The 17,739-nt window shown below is 36.3% G+C and overlaps 1 protein-coding gene and 1 long non-coding RNA gene across 3 annotated transcripts; one reads left to right on the top strand and one right to left on the bottom strand.

Moving 5' to 3' along the window:
* The first annotated feature begins 57 nt into the window (after nucleotides 1-57).
* On the top strand, nucleotides 58-5,730 carry LOC147066768 (uncharacterized). Its single transcript, XR_015071493.1, has 3 exons — nucleotides 58-260; nucleotides 1,351-1,482; nucleotides 2,531-5,730. It is a non-coding gene; the product is annotated as an uncharacterized LOC147066768 (long non-coding RNA).
* A 419-nt stretch (nucleotides 5,731-6,149) lies between these two features.
* LOC147066767 (B-cell receptor CD22-like) lies at nucleotides 6,150-16,792 on the bottom strand. 2 transcript variants are annotated; one of them, XM_085954195.1, is made up of 9 exons: nucleotides 16,516-16,792; nucleotides 14,078-14,171; nucleotides 13,500-13,611; nucleotides 13,224-13,405; nucleotides 12,256-12,450; nucleotides 10,319-10,471; nucleotides 8,970-9,078; nucleotides 7,715-7,876; nucleotides 6,150-6,509 (listed from the first exon to the last, which is right to left on the bottom strand). In XM_085954195.1, coding segments are annotated over exons 2-9 (1,008 nt in total). In that variant the 5' UTR covers nucleotides 16,516-16,792; the 3' UTR covers nucleotides 6,150-6,508. The 2 variants fall into 2 exon arrangements, with proteins under 2 accessions (XP_085810321.1, XP_085810320.1); XM_085954194.1 differs by lacking the exon at nucleotides 16,516-16,792 and adding an exon at nucleotides 16,007-16,197.
* Between the last annotated feature and the right edge of the window lie 947 nt (nucleotides 16,793-17,739).

Here is a 17,739-nt window from a genome sequence, read left to right as displayed (position 1 = left end):
ATCATATTAGGCAACACTTCTAGAGTCAGTTTGACGTCTCTTCCGTCAGCAATTGTTTATATCTATCAATTTGACAGTTTACAAGCTATAACATCTTAAAAATGGATGTGAAACACGAACCAGGTGAAGACAGAACTGACGTTGAAGAAAATCCGGTGAATCCAGTTTGGTTCGATGTACCAATACATCATTCCATCGACCCAGATACCCATGTTTATATTAAGCAAGAAAAACTTGTCGATGTTGAGTGTACTTTTGAGGTTAGTTTTCCAATAATATGATCAACAATTAGTCGTTAGGGGACCATTTCACAGCACAGCATCGTGTGCTGTTCATATAACCATAGTCAACTTAAACTTGCCACTCTGGCAGTATTTTTTCGTGTTGCGAACGTTGTCCGATACAGCGGCTCTGAACGCGACAGCTGTCGAAAGCTACTATAAAGTGGAACCTTTCAAGGAAAAAAAACAAAAGAATTAATTTTATAATGAAATAAAAACAAATAAAATTCGTCTGCAAAGCAATGTGTTATCGTGTGAAACCGGATAATACCAGAATACAAGAACCCCTCAAACCGGAAGTATGACGAGTAACAATTTCTGATAAGAATAATATCAACGTCAACTGATTTCACAATACCTCTAAATAGTCCGGTTTCAAATGTGTAGGAATAATACCCCAACTAGTGCTGCAGAATTGGAAGATACATTCATAACACAATTTCTCAATTCGCAAAAATCTCAAGAAACCAATAATTGAGAATACAATAAGTGTTGATTAACCTTATTCCCTATTTGTTAAGGCTATACGTCAATTGAGGCATGGTCTAAAAAGATCGTGGCTAGGCGATGCGCGGATTGCGGGTGCAAATGACACATGCCAAACGAAATATAATTTGTCATATAAATCCAACATGCGTCCATTTAATGTTCTGTTTATTGTTCTATTAGTAACAATAATAATATATTCATTGAACTGTTTTCTTTTTCAAGTAAATGGGTAATGTTTTTAGTCATCTTTACACGATTTAAGAATTAATACCCCCGTCGCCATCACGAAAAAAATTGACGTATTCACACCTCGACGTTCGCTTTCCGATTGCCAGCGAGTCCAAAATTTCGTCGCGCCTATAGTTGAAAATTATTTGCCGTTTCACTGAAGTATCGTCTTAACCAAGTGATGATGTACAAGTACATAATGGAAAATATGTAAAAGGTATTTGTAGCATTGGGAAGTATTGGTATTCCTGAGCATTGGCGCTATGACATTATGGCAAGATATACAATGGGACAGTCGTTGGGGCCTTTGGAGGAAAATGTCGATGTTTTAGATTGAAATATTTTTTTTTAGAATGGCACTATGGAGTATGTCAAAATAAAAACTGAACCTTCCGTGGAGAGCTTAAATGAGGATATCATACAAATTACCTATGATGATCCGTTAGCCGGATGCTCATATTCTCAATCCAGTACAGTAAAAGAGGTATATTTTTTTTAATGTCATATGCTATGTTTTAGATACACTTTTTGTTTCCGGTCGTGTAAAATATTATACCCTCGTCGGCCTATAGCATCGTGGGCCCCAGGTTCGAATCCTGGGTCTGGCAAGTACACATATTGTTTTTCAATTTGTGTATGAGTCAGAATATGGACTTAATAGGTTGAGCAAGTGGCTGACATCCATTTCTTGTAAAAACTAAATCTGTTAATACAAACCTCCACCCTGTGGAGGTCTATAAATGATCTTATTAGGATTGGACATGGTCGGAAAACATTTAAGACATGCCGTGTAAATGTCGAAAAACCTGTAGACTTTGTAGAAAAGATTTATTTGTCATTGTTATTTCCTGTTTTTCTCAATCATTAGGTTATCATTTCGTGATCATAAAAAAATATATATGAATACCTACCGTAAAAGCAAATTTTTGTAATCTTTTTCTTTCGACCATGTCCGATCCTAATATGATCATATGGGCCTCCACAGAGTAGTGGTTTGTATTAACAGATTTTGTTTTTTACGAGAAATGGGTGTCAGCCACTTGCTCAACCTATTAGGTCCACACCCTGACAGACACAGATTGAAAAACAATATGTGTAATTGCCAGACCCAGGATTCGAACCTGGGACCCACGGCGTGATAGTCCAACGCTTAAGCCGCGCGGCCACCGTGGGTGTAATCATTGTCCTTTAAAATTGCAAATAAACCCCTATTTCAGTATATCAGATGTCCGTTGTTGTAGCAAATAACAGTACACAAATATGTACGGGAGACTTCCTATCGAAGTGTATTTATTGAATTATAATCATATAAAATAACATAATTTTGTGCTTCTTTTCAGTTTACTAATATTCATAAATACAATTCTCAATTTGGATATTGTCGTTTAGATACTCTCTGTTTACTTCCATCCAGCAGGCACTCTTTGCCAAACTACTATATTCTTTTTGGAATTCAATTACTTTGTTATACTAATATCGTTTGTTAATTATTCACCATTTCTGCCTGCTATAACTTGTGTTTTGTTTTACAGAGCACATTCATTCATAACAACGTAGCCACTGACGAAGGAATTGCCCAGCCAGTATTGTATAATGATAATATTATGAATGAGATACGAGAGGAACATGCTAATTCATTCGAATACCTAGGACATAATAGTTTTCCGAGGACAAACGCATCAAACTTTACATGTGACAATGTTAAAACCGAACTGATACATACAACTGATGAAAAAGAAGCATGTATTAAATTAATCAGAATGTTGTTTTATGAAAGAAATTTTGTATGCAACCTATGCTTTGATTTTTTCTCCACCAAAAATATTTTGAAAGAACACAAATCTATGCATAAAGCTCCGTTATTAGTCGCTGGCGATATAAAACAACGTGAAGTAAAACCATTTGGTTGCGATCAATGTGGCTATAAAGCAAAATATGCGTCTCGTTTAAAAGTTCATAAAATGATACATAATGGCGAGAAACCCTTTAATTGTGACATGTGTGATTTTAAGTGCAGTACGAAAAATTATTTAAAAACACATAAAATGGTACACAGCGACGAAAAACCCTTGCAGTGTGATTTATGTGATTACAAATGCAAGTTTTCAAGTAACTTGAAGACACATAAAATTGTCCATAGCGGCGAAAATCCGTTTAAATGTGGTCTGTGTAGCTACGAATGTACACAATCCAGTACCATGAGGAGACATCAAATGGTACATAGCGATGAAAAGCCATTCAAATGTAATGTATGTGATTATGAGTTTAGACGATCCGCTGCTTTAAAAAAACATTTGTTGATACACAGTGTAGAAAAACCTTTTAAGTGTGATTTGTGTGATTACCAATGTATCGATTCTAGGAAGTTGAAGACGCATAAAATGGTTCATAGCGGTGAAAAGCCCTTCATGTGCAATTTATGTGATTTTAAATGCACGGATGCAAATTATTTAAAGAAACATGAAACAGTACATAGTGACGAGAAACCTTTTAATTGTAGTTTTTGTGATTATAAATGTAGCCGATCAAGCAACCTGAAAACACATGAATTGACGCATGGTGGTGAAAAACGATTTAAGTGTGATTACTGTACTTACAAATGTCATCGATTTACTGATTTAAAAAAACACCATGCAGTCCATTTTGCCAAAATGTTGAAAGATCAGTAAAAAATGCACAAAGAATCCGTATTGTTATATGGATTCCTCTTTTATACTCATCGAAACAAGTTTAACTCTCCAGTTGATTCTTGGGGTTAAACAATATTACTTAAACCTGTATATAGATTTTATACAAAGATATTGGTACCTTAATATCAAGAGACACGGCCACTACGAGACGACCTCCTGATTTGATCGATTGTTGCATGAAGTGTATCTTCAGTACTCTTTTGAGGCGTGAAATCGTACCGATACTCTCTGTGCAGGCGTTTAAAAGGTCGACATAACTTTTCTACCTGCTTCAGATTGCAGCTTTGCCAAGTTTGTTTGATTAATTCTTTATTTCAGAATAAATTTGTATAGTCTCGTTACCTTGTTATCTTCTTTTAAAATGGGTAAAAAAACCGCCTGCCAAATCTGCCGAGGTGCGCTCTACGATTGAAGTCGCCTATCAAAAGACGCCTTCGTCACTGGCGACAATGACCATGAAAGCCGTTACGTTTTTGATTACAATTATCATAGAGGTGTTAATCGGTTAGCGAAGGAGTCGATCATTAATAGTTTGGGAATAATCAGGTTCGCTTGTCAAGCCGCAGAGCTGGAAAAACACGAGCTTGAGAGTGCCCTCATCAAATTGAAGGCGCGTTCTGAGACGACCAGAGATCTCCTTAATCAAGAAAAGCGTCACGCAACACAGCTCTCAATTGATTGCCGGCCCGTCCCGCGGATCTCTTGCAGAGCACCTACCCACATGGAGAGTGAGGTAAGGCCTTACCCCAAGAAAATCGTGCAGTGTTTGCAATATTACGCTGCGGCCAGCACAGCCGCATTAGCCAGAAACTGTCATTCCTAATAAACCAGTACCGGGAAAGCATTCTTTTGCGGAAGTTTCGGGGGCTCCTCAATCTTCTAGAAAGTTAGAAATTGTGATAGCCATGGAGTTCTCAACTCTGACTGCAGCTGCGTTGGAGAAAGAAGCACAGAGCATGAGGTCAGCTATTGAGCAAGTTGAGCAACATATACGAGAAACGGTGAACGTTGCCAGTCTAGGAATCACTGTCATGTTGTTTGTTGGTGAGGGCATCGCACAAGTGCGTCGTCAAAATCATGAGCGAAGACGATTCCCGGAGACTCGTGGATGCTGTCAGTGGCTCATCGGTCAACTCACTCAAGAGGCTAAGGGTCATCCTAAAGGGTATTGAGTAAAATTTAGATGGAGAGCAGCTGACAACTGCACTATGTCATCAAAATCCTTTCATAAAGCCATTGGCTGTTAATTCTTTTAGGGTTATTTTCAGAATGAAAGGTCGCATTCAGGGCAAATCTAACTACATTTTGGAGGTGGAATCCTCCCTGTATCATCAGATGGTGGAAGTTGGCGGTCGGAACGTTGGTTTCCAGAGGATTCGAGTACAGCCATGCTCTAGTGTTGTGCATTGCACGAAATTTATAGGATACGGCACACTGGTCCTACTATCAAGGAAACTGTTGTATGTCGGGGACAGATTTTTGTAGCTGCAAAGAATAAATACAAAACTATGATGTCGGAAGCGAAATTAGAGAGCTGGAAGAGGCTTTGCTAGGCTCAGGGAAAAAAGAATGTATGGTCTAGTCTTCAAAGAATGCTCAAAGGTAAGGTGCTCTCTTTAAAAAACTCTGACAAACAACGGTCGCATGACCTCTTTAGCTTGAATCTGCAGAGGTTCTTCTTGCGTAGTTTTTTCCAGACCATAATATCGCAAGCGAAACGGACATTCATTCAAAATGACGGCATTAACATGGCGGTATCCGCGGCGCCGCAAATTTCTATGCGTTCTATGCCCTGCATAGCAGGTTGCCCGAGCAACCAGAAAGCTCTTTTAAAATCAATGTAATATTGATTTTTATCATATGTCATGTCTAAATATTCTACCATGATTCCAAGTGATACTAGTGTGTGTACAATATATTATATTTAAAACAAACGACGGGGGCTAGAATAATGAATGTATACACGCTTATTTTCTATGACCTGTCTTGCACGCTTCTGTTCCGACCTGTTCTGACATTCACAGAAGAGTTATTGGCCTTTGAAAAAATAAAATCATTTTTCTATGTAATACATAATGTAATAATATACATATATTATAATAAAAAAGGTATAATAAATAAATATGTATGTTTTTTTTGATTTATTTTTTTTATATATCCAACATTTATCGTTTTTTTAGGGTCCCTTGAAAACTGTAGAATCGAGGTTTCACTGTAATTGTATACAAAATATTCAATCGAATCATAAAAAAATTATGAAATAGGTATGTGATTTTTGGCTGCCATCTTAGTATTTTATGTTCCTTCAAATTGTAAAATGCCAAGTTTAACTTAAAACTAGTCTTCAGCACCATACAATACATGTCTAAACTGGAAATTAATAAAATCATATGGTAGTTATAGAAAATTGAATTTTTCTCTGCCATTTTGGAATTTAGTCAATAAATAAAAAGAAACATTTCTACAAAAGGTATTTTATTATTTCTCAGATATTATTTGTAACACAACATATTATTGTAGTGTGTGTAAAACCAAATAGAAACTACAAAACATTTTGCATCAGATTGACGGCTGGTGTGAATTTTGTTAACGAATAAACTCCCGTCTACATACTTCAATTGGGCATACATATTGTAAATCATTGATGCAAAATAATTAACAGCACTATGACATAGAGGAGATATGCATACAGCCTTTCTCCACTTTTCTTATTATCAGGTATATAATTGTATGAAAAGTGTAATGTTATTTCTAATTGGATTATTAAAATTGTATGAAGATTATGTGGGGATGAAAAGGACACATTCAGCTGAGAGTACATCTGTAAAATAACAAAAAATATAATCAATATATGAGACAGTTTACACCTACCATAATATAAATAATTAATAATTCACCTTTTCTATGCCTCACGATAATATTACTATGGCGGTATCTGACAGGCCGTAGATTTTTAACGACACACATCGAATGTAGAGAGAAGATCTTATTGAAATCTCTGTAATACCGATAATTTGTGGCTTAGTATTTCATAGTTATTCAAACATGTCACTGTGTGTTTAATTTTTTAGATTATACAAATCAATTGACAGTGTCTAGTAATTTGATTTTAAAGTCGGACGAAATAACTCGCGAAATTTGTATGTGCGGCCTATCGATCACGGCCTCATAGAGCGAGAAAACTCGCTGAAGGCATAGAACTGGTTAAGGAACTGAGGATTAAACTAGTACAAGTCTAAAATCAAGAAAATTAAACCTCTCTGCTTATTCATTCCTTCCATTCAAAAGTTTTTCTTTACCATTGTTAATCTGGCGTCAGATCCCAGTGAATGGATTAAAAAAATCATAATAGCGCCTGTACACGTGCATGGATTTACTGGGACCAATAGTGTGTAAATTAAACTATCACGATTATAACTGTTTACACTCACAAGTGCTGACTGTCTCACTAACCTCATTCTTTAAACGTAAGCGAGACACGTTGTCATTGTGTGGTACTATTTGAAAGGTTGTGAAAATTGGTAAATGTCAAAATGCTCTGCGCGGTGTAGTTCTTATTATTTCCGGCAGGTTGACCACTAACATTCTACTGCGCATACATAATGCAAGCCGCTGAGCTTTTTTGATCAACGCATGCAATCTTGCAACTTGCACGATAATATGGCATGTTTATCACAATATACATTTTCTGGTTATGACTGCGATAATACACACCTACTTTTTTTTTTTTTTCGACCATGTCCGATCCTAATAGGATCATACGGGCCTCCACGGAGTGGAGGTTTGTATTAACAGATTTTATTTTTACGAGAAATCGATGTCAGCCACTTGCTCAACGTATTAGGTACATACTCTGACTCATACACAAATTGAAAAACAAAATGTGTAATTACCAGACCCAGGATTCGAACCTGGAACCCTCGACACTATAGACCGGCACTTAAACCACGCGGCCATCGTGGGTTTTTTCAACTACTCCAATAAATTAACAGTGAACCATAATTATTTAGATTAGTATATTTTTACCAAATTATTGTGAGGAATTTGGGATATGATGGTTCTCCAGTTCCAGCGTCATTGTATCCCGCACAGGTGTAGTTGGCAGTATCGTAGTCGGTCACATTCGGTATCAAATGATGAAATCCATCAACTCCGACTATTAGTTCGCCATTACGGTACCAGTGATATCTACATATCCGTTAAATAAAATTTCAATTATTAATTTATTTTTTATTCAGTAGGTACTGTGATTTGAGAATGTAAGAATATTTTTATTGAAAAGACATTGTTCTGAAATCATCAGAAACATACACATTTGATAAGATTATAGAAAAAAATTGGATTCACCTGGGATTTGAACGTACATAGTTCACCATCCCATTAATAATTTGTTTTTAAAAATTTTGTAATTTAAATAATTATGCAATAGACACTTTCAAAATATCTATCAAAAGTTTGCATCATGGAAACATTATGAAAATGAAAAAAATTATATCCAATACAATTTTTTTTCCCAATGATTCTATAATCCGATGTGGATTTTGGCTGCCTCACGAAGAGGTTTCATGACAGCTATTTTTAATAAGAAACAGATGTTAGCCACTTGCTCAACCTTTTAGATCCAAGCTGTGGGTCTAAAAAAACATATGTATCTCCAGACCTGGGATTCGAATCTGAGACCCATAATAGTAACATAAAAGTTATGTATAACTTTAAAACAATGCAAGACAAGCAGTAGTAGATCAACCAGTAAACAGGATGACCATTGGAGAAGAAAGGTACTAGAATCAGTGTTGCCAACTGTCATTCACAATGACTAGAAACTAGCATTCAAAAAAAAAAAAATCACACATTTTAATGAGAACTAAGACAAGGATTTATTATTTTACAACTAATAAATAAACTAATTATAATAATTTGGCCATTACTAAAATATTGTATGTAATATTTATTTTATTGGTAAAAGGTAAGGTTGACATGTTGATAACGCCATACATCAGTTGGGAATATGGCAAGCTTATATGACTATTCAAAAATGCTATATCTGGCCAGAAAACGCTATTGGCAACTGTTGACTAGAATGGAAGGATTCTTTACTACATGAACGAATGACTGCTAGACTGAGTTGGACATGGAAGGCACAGGACTGGGCACAATGGAAAGGAATGGGAGAGGTCTTTAATCAGCGTTGGCAGGTAGTGATTACATGAATGGCGATCAATCAATCTTCAAAATAAAGCAGAGCAGAAACGGGGGTTTAATCTTAGAATGATATACTGACCTATCGCACTTTGGCACTCCTTTCTCCACAACGTGGCACAAAAAATGAATACTTTTCCCCTTGTTAACCCTCGGGTCATTAAATATCAGATCAGCTGGGCCTGGTATAACTGAAAAAAAAATAGACGTTCGATACAATTTTAACAGAGCTGTAATAAGAATTTTTGGTACTACAGGTAACTACATACACCTTTGAAGCCCTTGTGCAGGTTTGTAATAGAAAAGATAGCAATATTATATGAAGAGTGTTAAGCAAAAGCGTAAATAATGATTTGCAACATTCTTATTCTCTGGCGATATCTGCTTCTCTGTTAGAGCAAGGCGCTTCTATGTATCCCTATCGCTTGCCAGTCTTCTTGGAGCTCTGCCGTATACACTCTGCGGATAGTATTTAACAGTCTTCTATGGCACAAGAATTCGATTGGCTTCAAGAACAATATGTAGGTAATACAGGTTGAAATTCTCTTGAGGCATCCGCAGCACGTGGCCGAGTCACGTTCAATGTCACTTCTTCAATTTCAGTGTGGTGAGAAGCCGCATTGTTCACTATTTTTAAAATTATATGTATGTAGATACAGTAAAACCATGAAGTTACGTGATAGGTGGGTCCGACGAAAGTCAGGGTACAACTTTCAATAAAATCTAACAAATTCGTCTGACGTCACAATGCCTTCTTTTTTTCATGCCAAACTTATTCGTAGCAAGCTAATAATTATTTTATTCCTTGCTTTGTAACTATAATGCGTTTTTCGTTGGAGTCCGTTATCTAAAAATTTTAAGCCCTTTTCAATTGAGCTACTATGTACCTTCCATCAAACTTGCAATTGTCATGTGCTTTTCTGGTGTAACTGAGTCTGAAGTGTCGGATAAAGAACCGCGTAACTCCGAGTTCGCGTAAGTCGGAACATTACTGTATATATTCTTTTACACACACTGCAACAGACCATGAGGCCCAGTGATAGTAGTGTAATGAAACCGGAATGTAGTTAGTAATGGAAGTGGAAGAATCATAAACACCCAGACTTTGAGAAAATCACATAAATATATTGTGACCTCACCAGGAATTAAACTTGTAGCCCTTGTTAGCGCCGTACGCACTGGACTACGAGGGCCACCACACAGCCAATATCCGTGAGACACATATTTTCTAGATGCTCACTGTACGGTTACCTTGAGCCTTCATGATGTTCCATGGTTTGCTACCGTAAAGCAATACTCTCAGAATCCATGCGTTGAATATCCATTACTTCAACATCACATGGCTGTGATTAATATCTAATTATATTTTTTAGTTTGTCAAACAGATATTTTCAAATAAAGTTATATTATTTTAATAAAGTCTATACTCACCCAACAATGAAAAGTGTAATAACTTGCTGATAAGTCCCTCTGTATAATTGTTGAATCCTGAACAGCTGTACAATCCATTTTCGTCATAATTTGGATTGTCAGATGAAAGAGATAGGTGATATTCATCTCCTGATTGACAGCTTTCATTTTTGACTGCAAAAAAATATAAAATACAACCACTACACCAGTGGTATTCAAACTTTGCCACAACACTGCGACTAATACCCAGAGATACCGCAGGGTTCTAGAAAATATTAAAATAACTCACAATCACAATAATGGATCCAATTGTTGCAATAGTTCATCTACAATGCTTCCTTTCATGATATAAAATTGTTTTCATGAAGCACCTATCTCACCAAACAAATTGTTTCAAAAATACTTTGAGGATGATAATAAAATGGAAAGTACACACGGATTCTTCAAGATCTGAGGGAAATGCCAGCAATATTCAAGGTGAGGAATCCACGTGTTGTTTAGGGGCAGAAAATTAATGAAGGAATGCGAATGAATAACGTTTAGAGTAGATTCCTTGGTCAACATTTTTTTCCCTGCGGCACTAACGACGTGTTTTTCAGAATTTAAAAAAAATGCATGTATCCGTCAAAACTAGCGAAATCCTGTAGTAAAAGTTTGCATCGTCCTCTGAGGTGACACTTTTCCTAAATATATCGCATAGTAGCTGTGTCTAGTTTGATTCCAAGGTATGAAAAGCTATATACAGAAGAGCAGGCTCATCCATCCCACCAATTGGTATTTTCCTTTGAAAAAAACTTTATACATGTAGCGAGCGGTCAATGACTTCGGGCTTTGTCAGCATTATTTCGGCAGTGTAAGAATTAGCAAGTCATTTAAACTATCGCACAATCGTCGCATCTACAGTCAGCATATTCTACACGCGTGACATTCTTCGATGGGATCGAAACGTTCGAAGTACAATAATGCGGAGGCCTGCAGATTTCTCAATTGCAAACTTCAGTAATAACTCGCAATTTACCAAATATTCAAGCATATAATTCGCAGGGAATCAATCTTAATCTCGGTCCGATCAGTAAGCTTCATGTCAGTCACTCTGCACCGCATTCTGTTCCACCGAGACTTGGACCTCGGAACAGTATCATAAGTATTATAACATAAACCTCACATATACTCTTGTATCGACTGTTTACGCTGCAAATAAAACTCGCTCCGCCATCCATCAGAGCAACCATCAAATCTAGACTTCTCATCTCTCCTCCTCCATCTACACCTTCTCCAATCACAGCGATCTCATACCTCAATATTGAGACTCGCCAAATACATGAACACACCATAATAATATGTTATGAACCAATCAAAGCATGAGTCGAGACGTTCAAATTGGTACCTACCTGAATCATACCACTCAGCATTAAATGAGTGACACACTCTAATATGTATACTCAATCACATCTTCTACCATTGTAACTCTCTGTACTCTGCATGAAGGCAATAAACATCTACACCACTGCCTTTATCAACTCACCTGCCTCTATCAATTCACCTGCCTCCATATCATCTACTGCCAAATGTGTAATTGCTATTTATATTGATAACTGCTCACAATAAGAACTACAGTATTAGACTCGGTTCAGACACGGCGGAGTCAATTTGTACTAGCTTTTAGGCTTCCGCGCGGGATCAATTTTTTTGCGGTTGACTAGTGGATTGCTGATCCGCGCGGGCAAGTGTGAACGAATATATTGAAGCTAATAGAAATTGAACGCGATTTGATCCACGAAGAATACGGCGTTTAGCTGTTTTACTGTTAGCTACGTTTTGTTTGTCGCTAATCAAAGAGCAATCTGTATATAACATGTGCCATTACATAATATAATGTTGATTTTCTTATGCACCCTGTTGATTGTATTGTTATTCACCGTGTCCCTAACTAATTGTATTACTTGATATACCATTACCATCAATTATTACTCTGTCTTCACTGCAATTTCCACTTATGGCAAAAACATCTCGAGCCCTGTTTTTATACCATTTCACTCCGTTAACATATCTTGGATTCCCGTCAATCAGGCGACAATGGAGGGTTACATTTTTCTTTTCGCCTTTGACCCATGGTTCTTTGGGATCCATCGAGATTTCCATAAGCGGAGAGACTGAAACGTAATATATTAACAAATTAATACCTACTAGATATGGAATGGATTGAAGGTACTTAATGAAATTTAAATTCTTATTCTAATTTGTACTATACCATTTGAGTCAATTTTTTGCGTCCAGGTTTCGCCTTTCGGTATCTTCAGGCACATACACACTCACCAATGATTAATGTACATTAACACAGTAAATTCAATGATGGAGTAACCTAGTAACAAGACTCTGTAAATAATATTTTGAACATAGATAATAGACAACAAAATACACGCGATTTTGACATGATTCGAAAATGTGTAGGCATGTAGAAAATTATAAAAAATGTTCATCGAGTCATGCAGGTGTCGATGCAGTGCAGTACAATGTGAGGTGACCTCATTGTTGTTCTGGTGATTTTGACAGATTTTGCTAACTGACAATATTCGTTTTAAGGTTCAAAATGTGCTACGGGATGGGAGTATCAGTCTGATAACATTTTAAACACCAAGAAAAATGACATTACACACTTTTTTCCGTAGCGGCAGCTTACTGTGACATCTCTTCAGATTTTCTGCTGAACTACCTACTTATTAACTTTTAATAATGTTGTCATGGTCGTCATGATCACGTTTGAGGTCTGTACCGTCAACAACAGCAACCGTATCAATATTCACATTAGCCTTGCTTATTCCTGCTCATCAGAAGAAATTGCATCTGCTCATATTCATAGTTAAACTGTTCCATTATACCATTTTGTTATTCTATACATGGAGATTGGTTTCTAAAATGTACATACACAAGACATCTACTAGTATATTGGGTGAAATATGTTTTCCTTCAGAATTTTCAATGACACAGTTGAAATTTCCGGCATCCTCTCGTTCAAGTGTCTTCAAAACGAGCGTATGGTTGTCATTTTTTTCGAGTGCATCGTAATAATCGTCAGCACTTACTTCATAGACCGTCCCATTATGGTACCTGAAAAGTTAAACAAATTCAAGAAATTATGTTACATATCTAATAGGTAATATAATAATATATTGTTTCCTAATGAATTCTTCAATGATCTAACCATTTTACTGTATCGGTTTCAGTTATGGCGTCGCCATATATGCAAGTCAAAATTACCGTAGAATAAAGTTCCTTAGATACTTCTGTAGGGTATACGGTAACATTAGGTGACACTGAAAATAATGATATTTGTATTTTAATATTATTCCTCACTTGACTGGCAATAATTTATTGTTGGTGAAATGACATTATATAAAATCTGTAGTAAGAGGCAAAACATGAGATGTCATGATAAAATTCGTGGACCACCAGAAAATTTCGGTTGGGAAACACAGGTCCTAAAGTACACCATTTTAACTTGTTGCTTGAGCGCCTTCATACTCTTGAACTTCCTGCTATATGTACACATTTTTAAATATACTTAAGTAATTAAATATACTTTGGTTAAAACTTTAATACTTTAAAAAATTAAACTTCACACTAATGAGTAGATGACGGAAAATAGATAAATCATGCCCCCTCGCTTGGACAGGGACTCTTTCATTTTATTTCTATAATAAATAAGCAATACAAAATATAATTTAACTATTCGTTTCCACAATTTTAAATGTAGTAAATGTTTTTAAATATTATATTTACCTAACTGTCGATCATTGTTTGATTGATGAAATAATAAAATGCTGAATTGGAATAATATACCACTAATGGTTATGGCTACCGTTGAAATTTCCATCTGAAAAGGCAATTATTTTAATAATAAGTGAATCATTGCAATAATTAAAATCATAAAATATTGTTTGAATTATGTTAAACAGTAAGTCAAAGTTACGTAATTAAAAAAAGAAAAATAGAAATAAGTGCAGAAGAGTGCGTGCATGAAATTTTAAAGAAATATATTTTTTTACTACCTATGGTGTGTATGGACAATACAATATGTTTTTGTTGAGGAGGAAAAAATGCGTGTCCAAAAATTTGTACGTATGCACTTTTCCGTATCACACTATCACCGGCCTTCTGCGCGCTCTTAAGCGGAGATAGCAGCCCGTGATAACGTCAAGGCCAAAGCGGGGGTGGGGGACAGAAACGCACGGTGTATGGTGTCGAAGCTGGTATATTTTATATCGTTGATGATACAGGGTATTGTCGTTGGCGGTCAGTTGGTAATTGGCGCTTTGGCGGGCTGCAAACGTGGTGTCGCGGCTGGGCTGCTGATGCTTGGCATCCGAGGCGAGAGTCAGTGCTTGCGGCGTGGCAATGCAGTCTTTTTGGCGGGAAATGCTGGCTGGGCTGTCTGGAATGCTTTTAGCTTAGGATGCTTGTTGCTCCGCGTCCGAGGCGATGCTTAATGCTGCTCGGCATCCAATGCGATAGAGGATCGGGGCTTGCGGCTTGGCTGGAGAATCTGGAGATGCTAGCTGTTCGAGGTCCGAGGCAAGAGGGTTTTTGCGGTCGATGCTGCTCGTTCGGCGTCAGGGGTAAGAGAGAGCTTTTCGTGCGCGTTCAACCGTCAGATTGCCGGCATTAACGCGCTCTCTGTTTTACCGACAAATTGACTAGTGACGGTGCGAGCGACCGCTTTTGACAGGTCGCGTCTGTATTTTGGCGGGAGCGTAGACGAATTCGAATTTCTAGGAGACGGGCTCCGCTCGGCCGAGGGTTGCGATAACCGCGAAGAGTGGACGTAGTCTGTGGTATTTTGGGAAATATGATGGTTCGGTCCGCCCTTTGAGGTGGTCTCCTGTGGGAGACCTTCATCTGGTATCAACACTTCACAGTGAAATGTTGTATCGGAAATATATCATGCCGTGAGTGTAAAACCAAGGCATATTTTGGATATATTAGCGTTTGAAGTCTTCGTTTTGTTAGGAGAAATAGTTTCTAAAAATAAAACCATAATATTTGGTTAATATCTACATTATATTGCATGTTCTTTCAGTTACTTCACTTTTACATTATCAAGTTCACGACTTTTGTAGTTGTTTTGCATTTAATCTCGAAATTGAAAAATTTACAGATGCCTCGGTTTTTCACTCACAGTGCGAATGGTCGTATATTAAAGACCGTCCAACCTCTTTGTGTTGTATAGTATTCAGATAAAATTTATGTCTAAATAAAACACGGTTCTTGTCGTTTTACAAGAAGCCTGCGGCAAACAAATTTTGGAAATAGCTAATATACTGCTATTTGTTAGGTTAGGTTAGGTTTTCATTCTTGAAGGAACATTATTGTCTGCAATGCTCCAAGAACGTGTAATTTTTTCATCTAGCATTTCAGCTATAGAGATGACCGTATAGTATCGGTGAAATGTAATACATACAATTGACATATAACCAAAAAAAATGAACCCAACAACCTTAAGGGCGGCACTTTACCTTGAGATCTAACTGAACAACTATAATACCACTGATTATGTTCCTAATTTCTCTGATTGGTGTATTAAATAAATACCCACAGTGAAAAATAATCGACCATAATACTGCCGACCCTACACATACAGGGAATAACGACCTAGGCCCTGTTGTCTCATAACAAAGGCATTACCATAAGTAAAATAAAGTTTACCAATACCACAATATTAAAGAATGTTAAGAATCTTCACTGTCATCGGTTATTCAAATTGGTTTAATACGGTTAACAGTTAGTTTGAAATGTCAACTACTGTCACTTTCTGGTGCCTCTAACTAGTCTAACTTATTCCTGTTAAATGAGGAAATTGTATGTAGGTAATACCGACTTTATGACACTGAATGAACTGTTTTGACATAGTTTTTTTTTATTATCATAGAATTATTTAATAGATATTATTCAATAATTAGATTAATCAGTGGTTTCCAACGTTTTAAAAAAATTATTAAGAAGTTCAAGTTGAAATTAAAATTTAACGTAGTTATGCAGAATGTAGCCAGTCCACCACAATGTTGAGCTGAGATAATGACACTTTAACAACATGATATTAAAAATGTGAAATGTAAAAAGTATTTTATTTCAAGATTTATAAATGCGTCACTTAAATGTGTCGTTATTAAGAATTTTCTGCTTGATTAGTAATATTCCATTGCTTAATCGGTAGAGCTCACCGTCTGGAATGCAATGTTTGTAGATTATTGTCCCATTCGGTACATCCTTTTTTATGAGGTTTTTTCTTAAATGTATATTTTTGAGGTTGTTCTGAATAATGTTTGCTCAATAAAGAATATTAATTCTTAAATCTTGTTTTATTAAAATATTATTACGAGAAACAATTCTTCAAAAAATGTCAGTTTCTAATATCATAATACATATTATTATGAATTGATGAACGTCGGGATGTGACACTATACAAGTGATTCTCAAACTGGGCTTCTGAAGAACACTACGGCTCCACGAGGTGATGCGGGCTCCGCAAGAATTTACAAAAACTACAACTGAAACATAATATTAATTGATAATAGAGAAAAAAGTTTGCGTGATTTATTTTTCAATCAATCGAACATCGTTTTGATATACTGACTAACAACAACCAAGCGTAATACTTTGTAAGTATAGATATTTTAGTGACTTTATTTTAAATAAAAGTAGGCAACCGTTTTCTGTCGTTAAGCAAATTCGTGTTTTATTTGTACTTTTTTTAGTATCAAAATCCGGTTCCTTATAATACACCGTTTGGCAGACACTGATCTATACTCTACATAAAACTGGTTGTCAGTAGTTAATTTTTAAAAATACTTTGATAACCTATTAACCCATGTCTATCGGTATCATTCCTGAAGGACACAAACAATTTTTGTAATAATAAATATCCTTTATGTTCAAGATGTAACCTTTGATCTTTTAAGTTTTATTTGGAAATAGTATTGTCTATTCATCATAGAAATATTTTTATGAGGACGTACATAGTCACACAAACTTATCTATAGAGCAGTCTTTCTCAAAGTGGGCGATAACGCTCCCCTTGTGGGCGCTGGAGGCTTTTAGGGGGGCAGTAGAAGGCTGGAAGGTGTTGGATCAAATGTCAAATCTGATTTAAATCGTTATACAAACGTTACCACTGCCAGCATCAACATCATCATAAATGCACAAAACAGTTTTTCGTGATTTATTTGAGCGGGTTTGGCGAATAAATGACTCATTTAACGAGTCCGAAGAGAAAGAGTTATTCATTGTTATTAAAAAGATTAGAGGGGTATTATTAATAAGAGTAGAGAAATTATAAACCTTATCCATATCGGTTTTCGGCGGTAGCTGTAGTAAAAACCATGTATAGCTCGAAACACAAGTGGAACAGGAAACGATAGTGGGTGGGTAACTTATTTAATTTAATT

Source organism: Rhyacophila brunnea, unplaced genomic scaffold, assembly GCF_057557595.1.
Source record: "Rhyacophila brunnea isolate RB1 unplaced genomic scaffold, BYU_Rbru_1.0 scaffold_4, whole genome shotgun sequence".
NCBI classification, from domain to species: Eukaryota; Metazoa; Arthropoda; class Insecta; order Trichoptera; family Rhyacophilidae; genus Rhyacophila; species Rhyacophila brunnea.
This window is presented reverse-complemented; position numbering and strand designations above follow the sequence as displayed.

Excerpts from the sequence above, each read along its gene's own strand:
- LOC147066767 (XM_085954195.1), bottom strand. The coding sequence starts at position 14,171 with ATGGAAATTTCAACGGTAGCCATAACCATTAGTGGTATATTATTCCAA. Across the intron at positions 12,451-13,223 it reads TATACTAGTAGATGTCTTGT|TCTCTCCGCTTATGGAAATC; the intron begins GTATGTACATTT and ends ATTACGTTTCAG. Across the intron at positions 10,472-12,255 it reads AGACAGAGTAATAATTGATG|TCAAAAATGAAAGCTGTCAA; the intron begins GTAATGGTATAT and ends ATTTTTTTGCAG.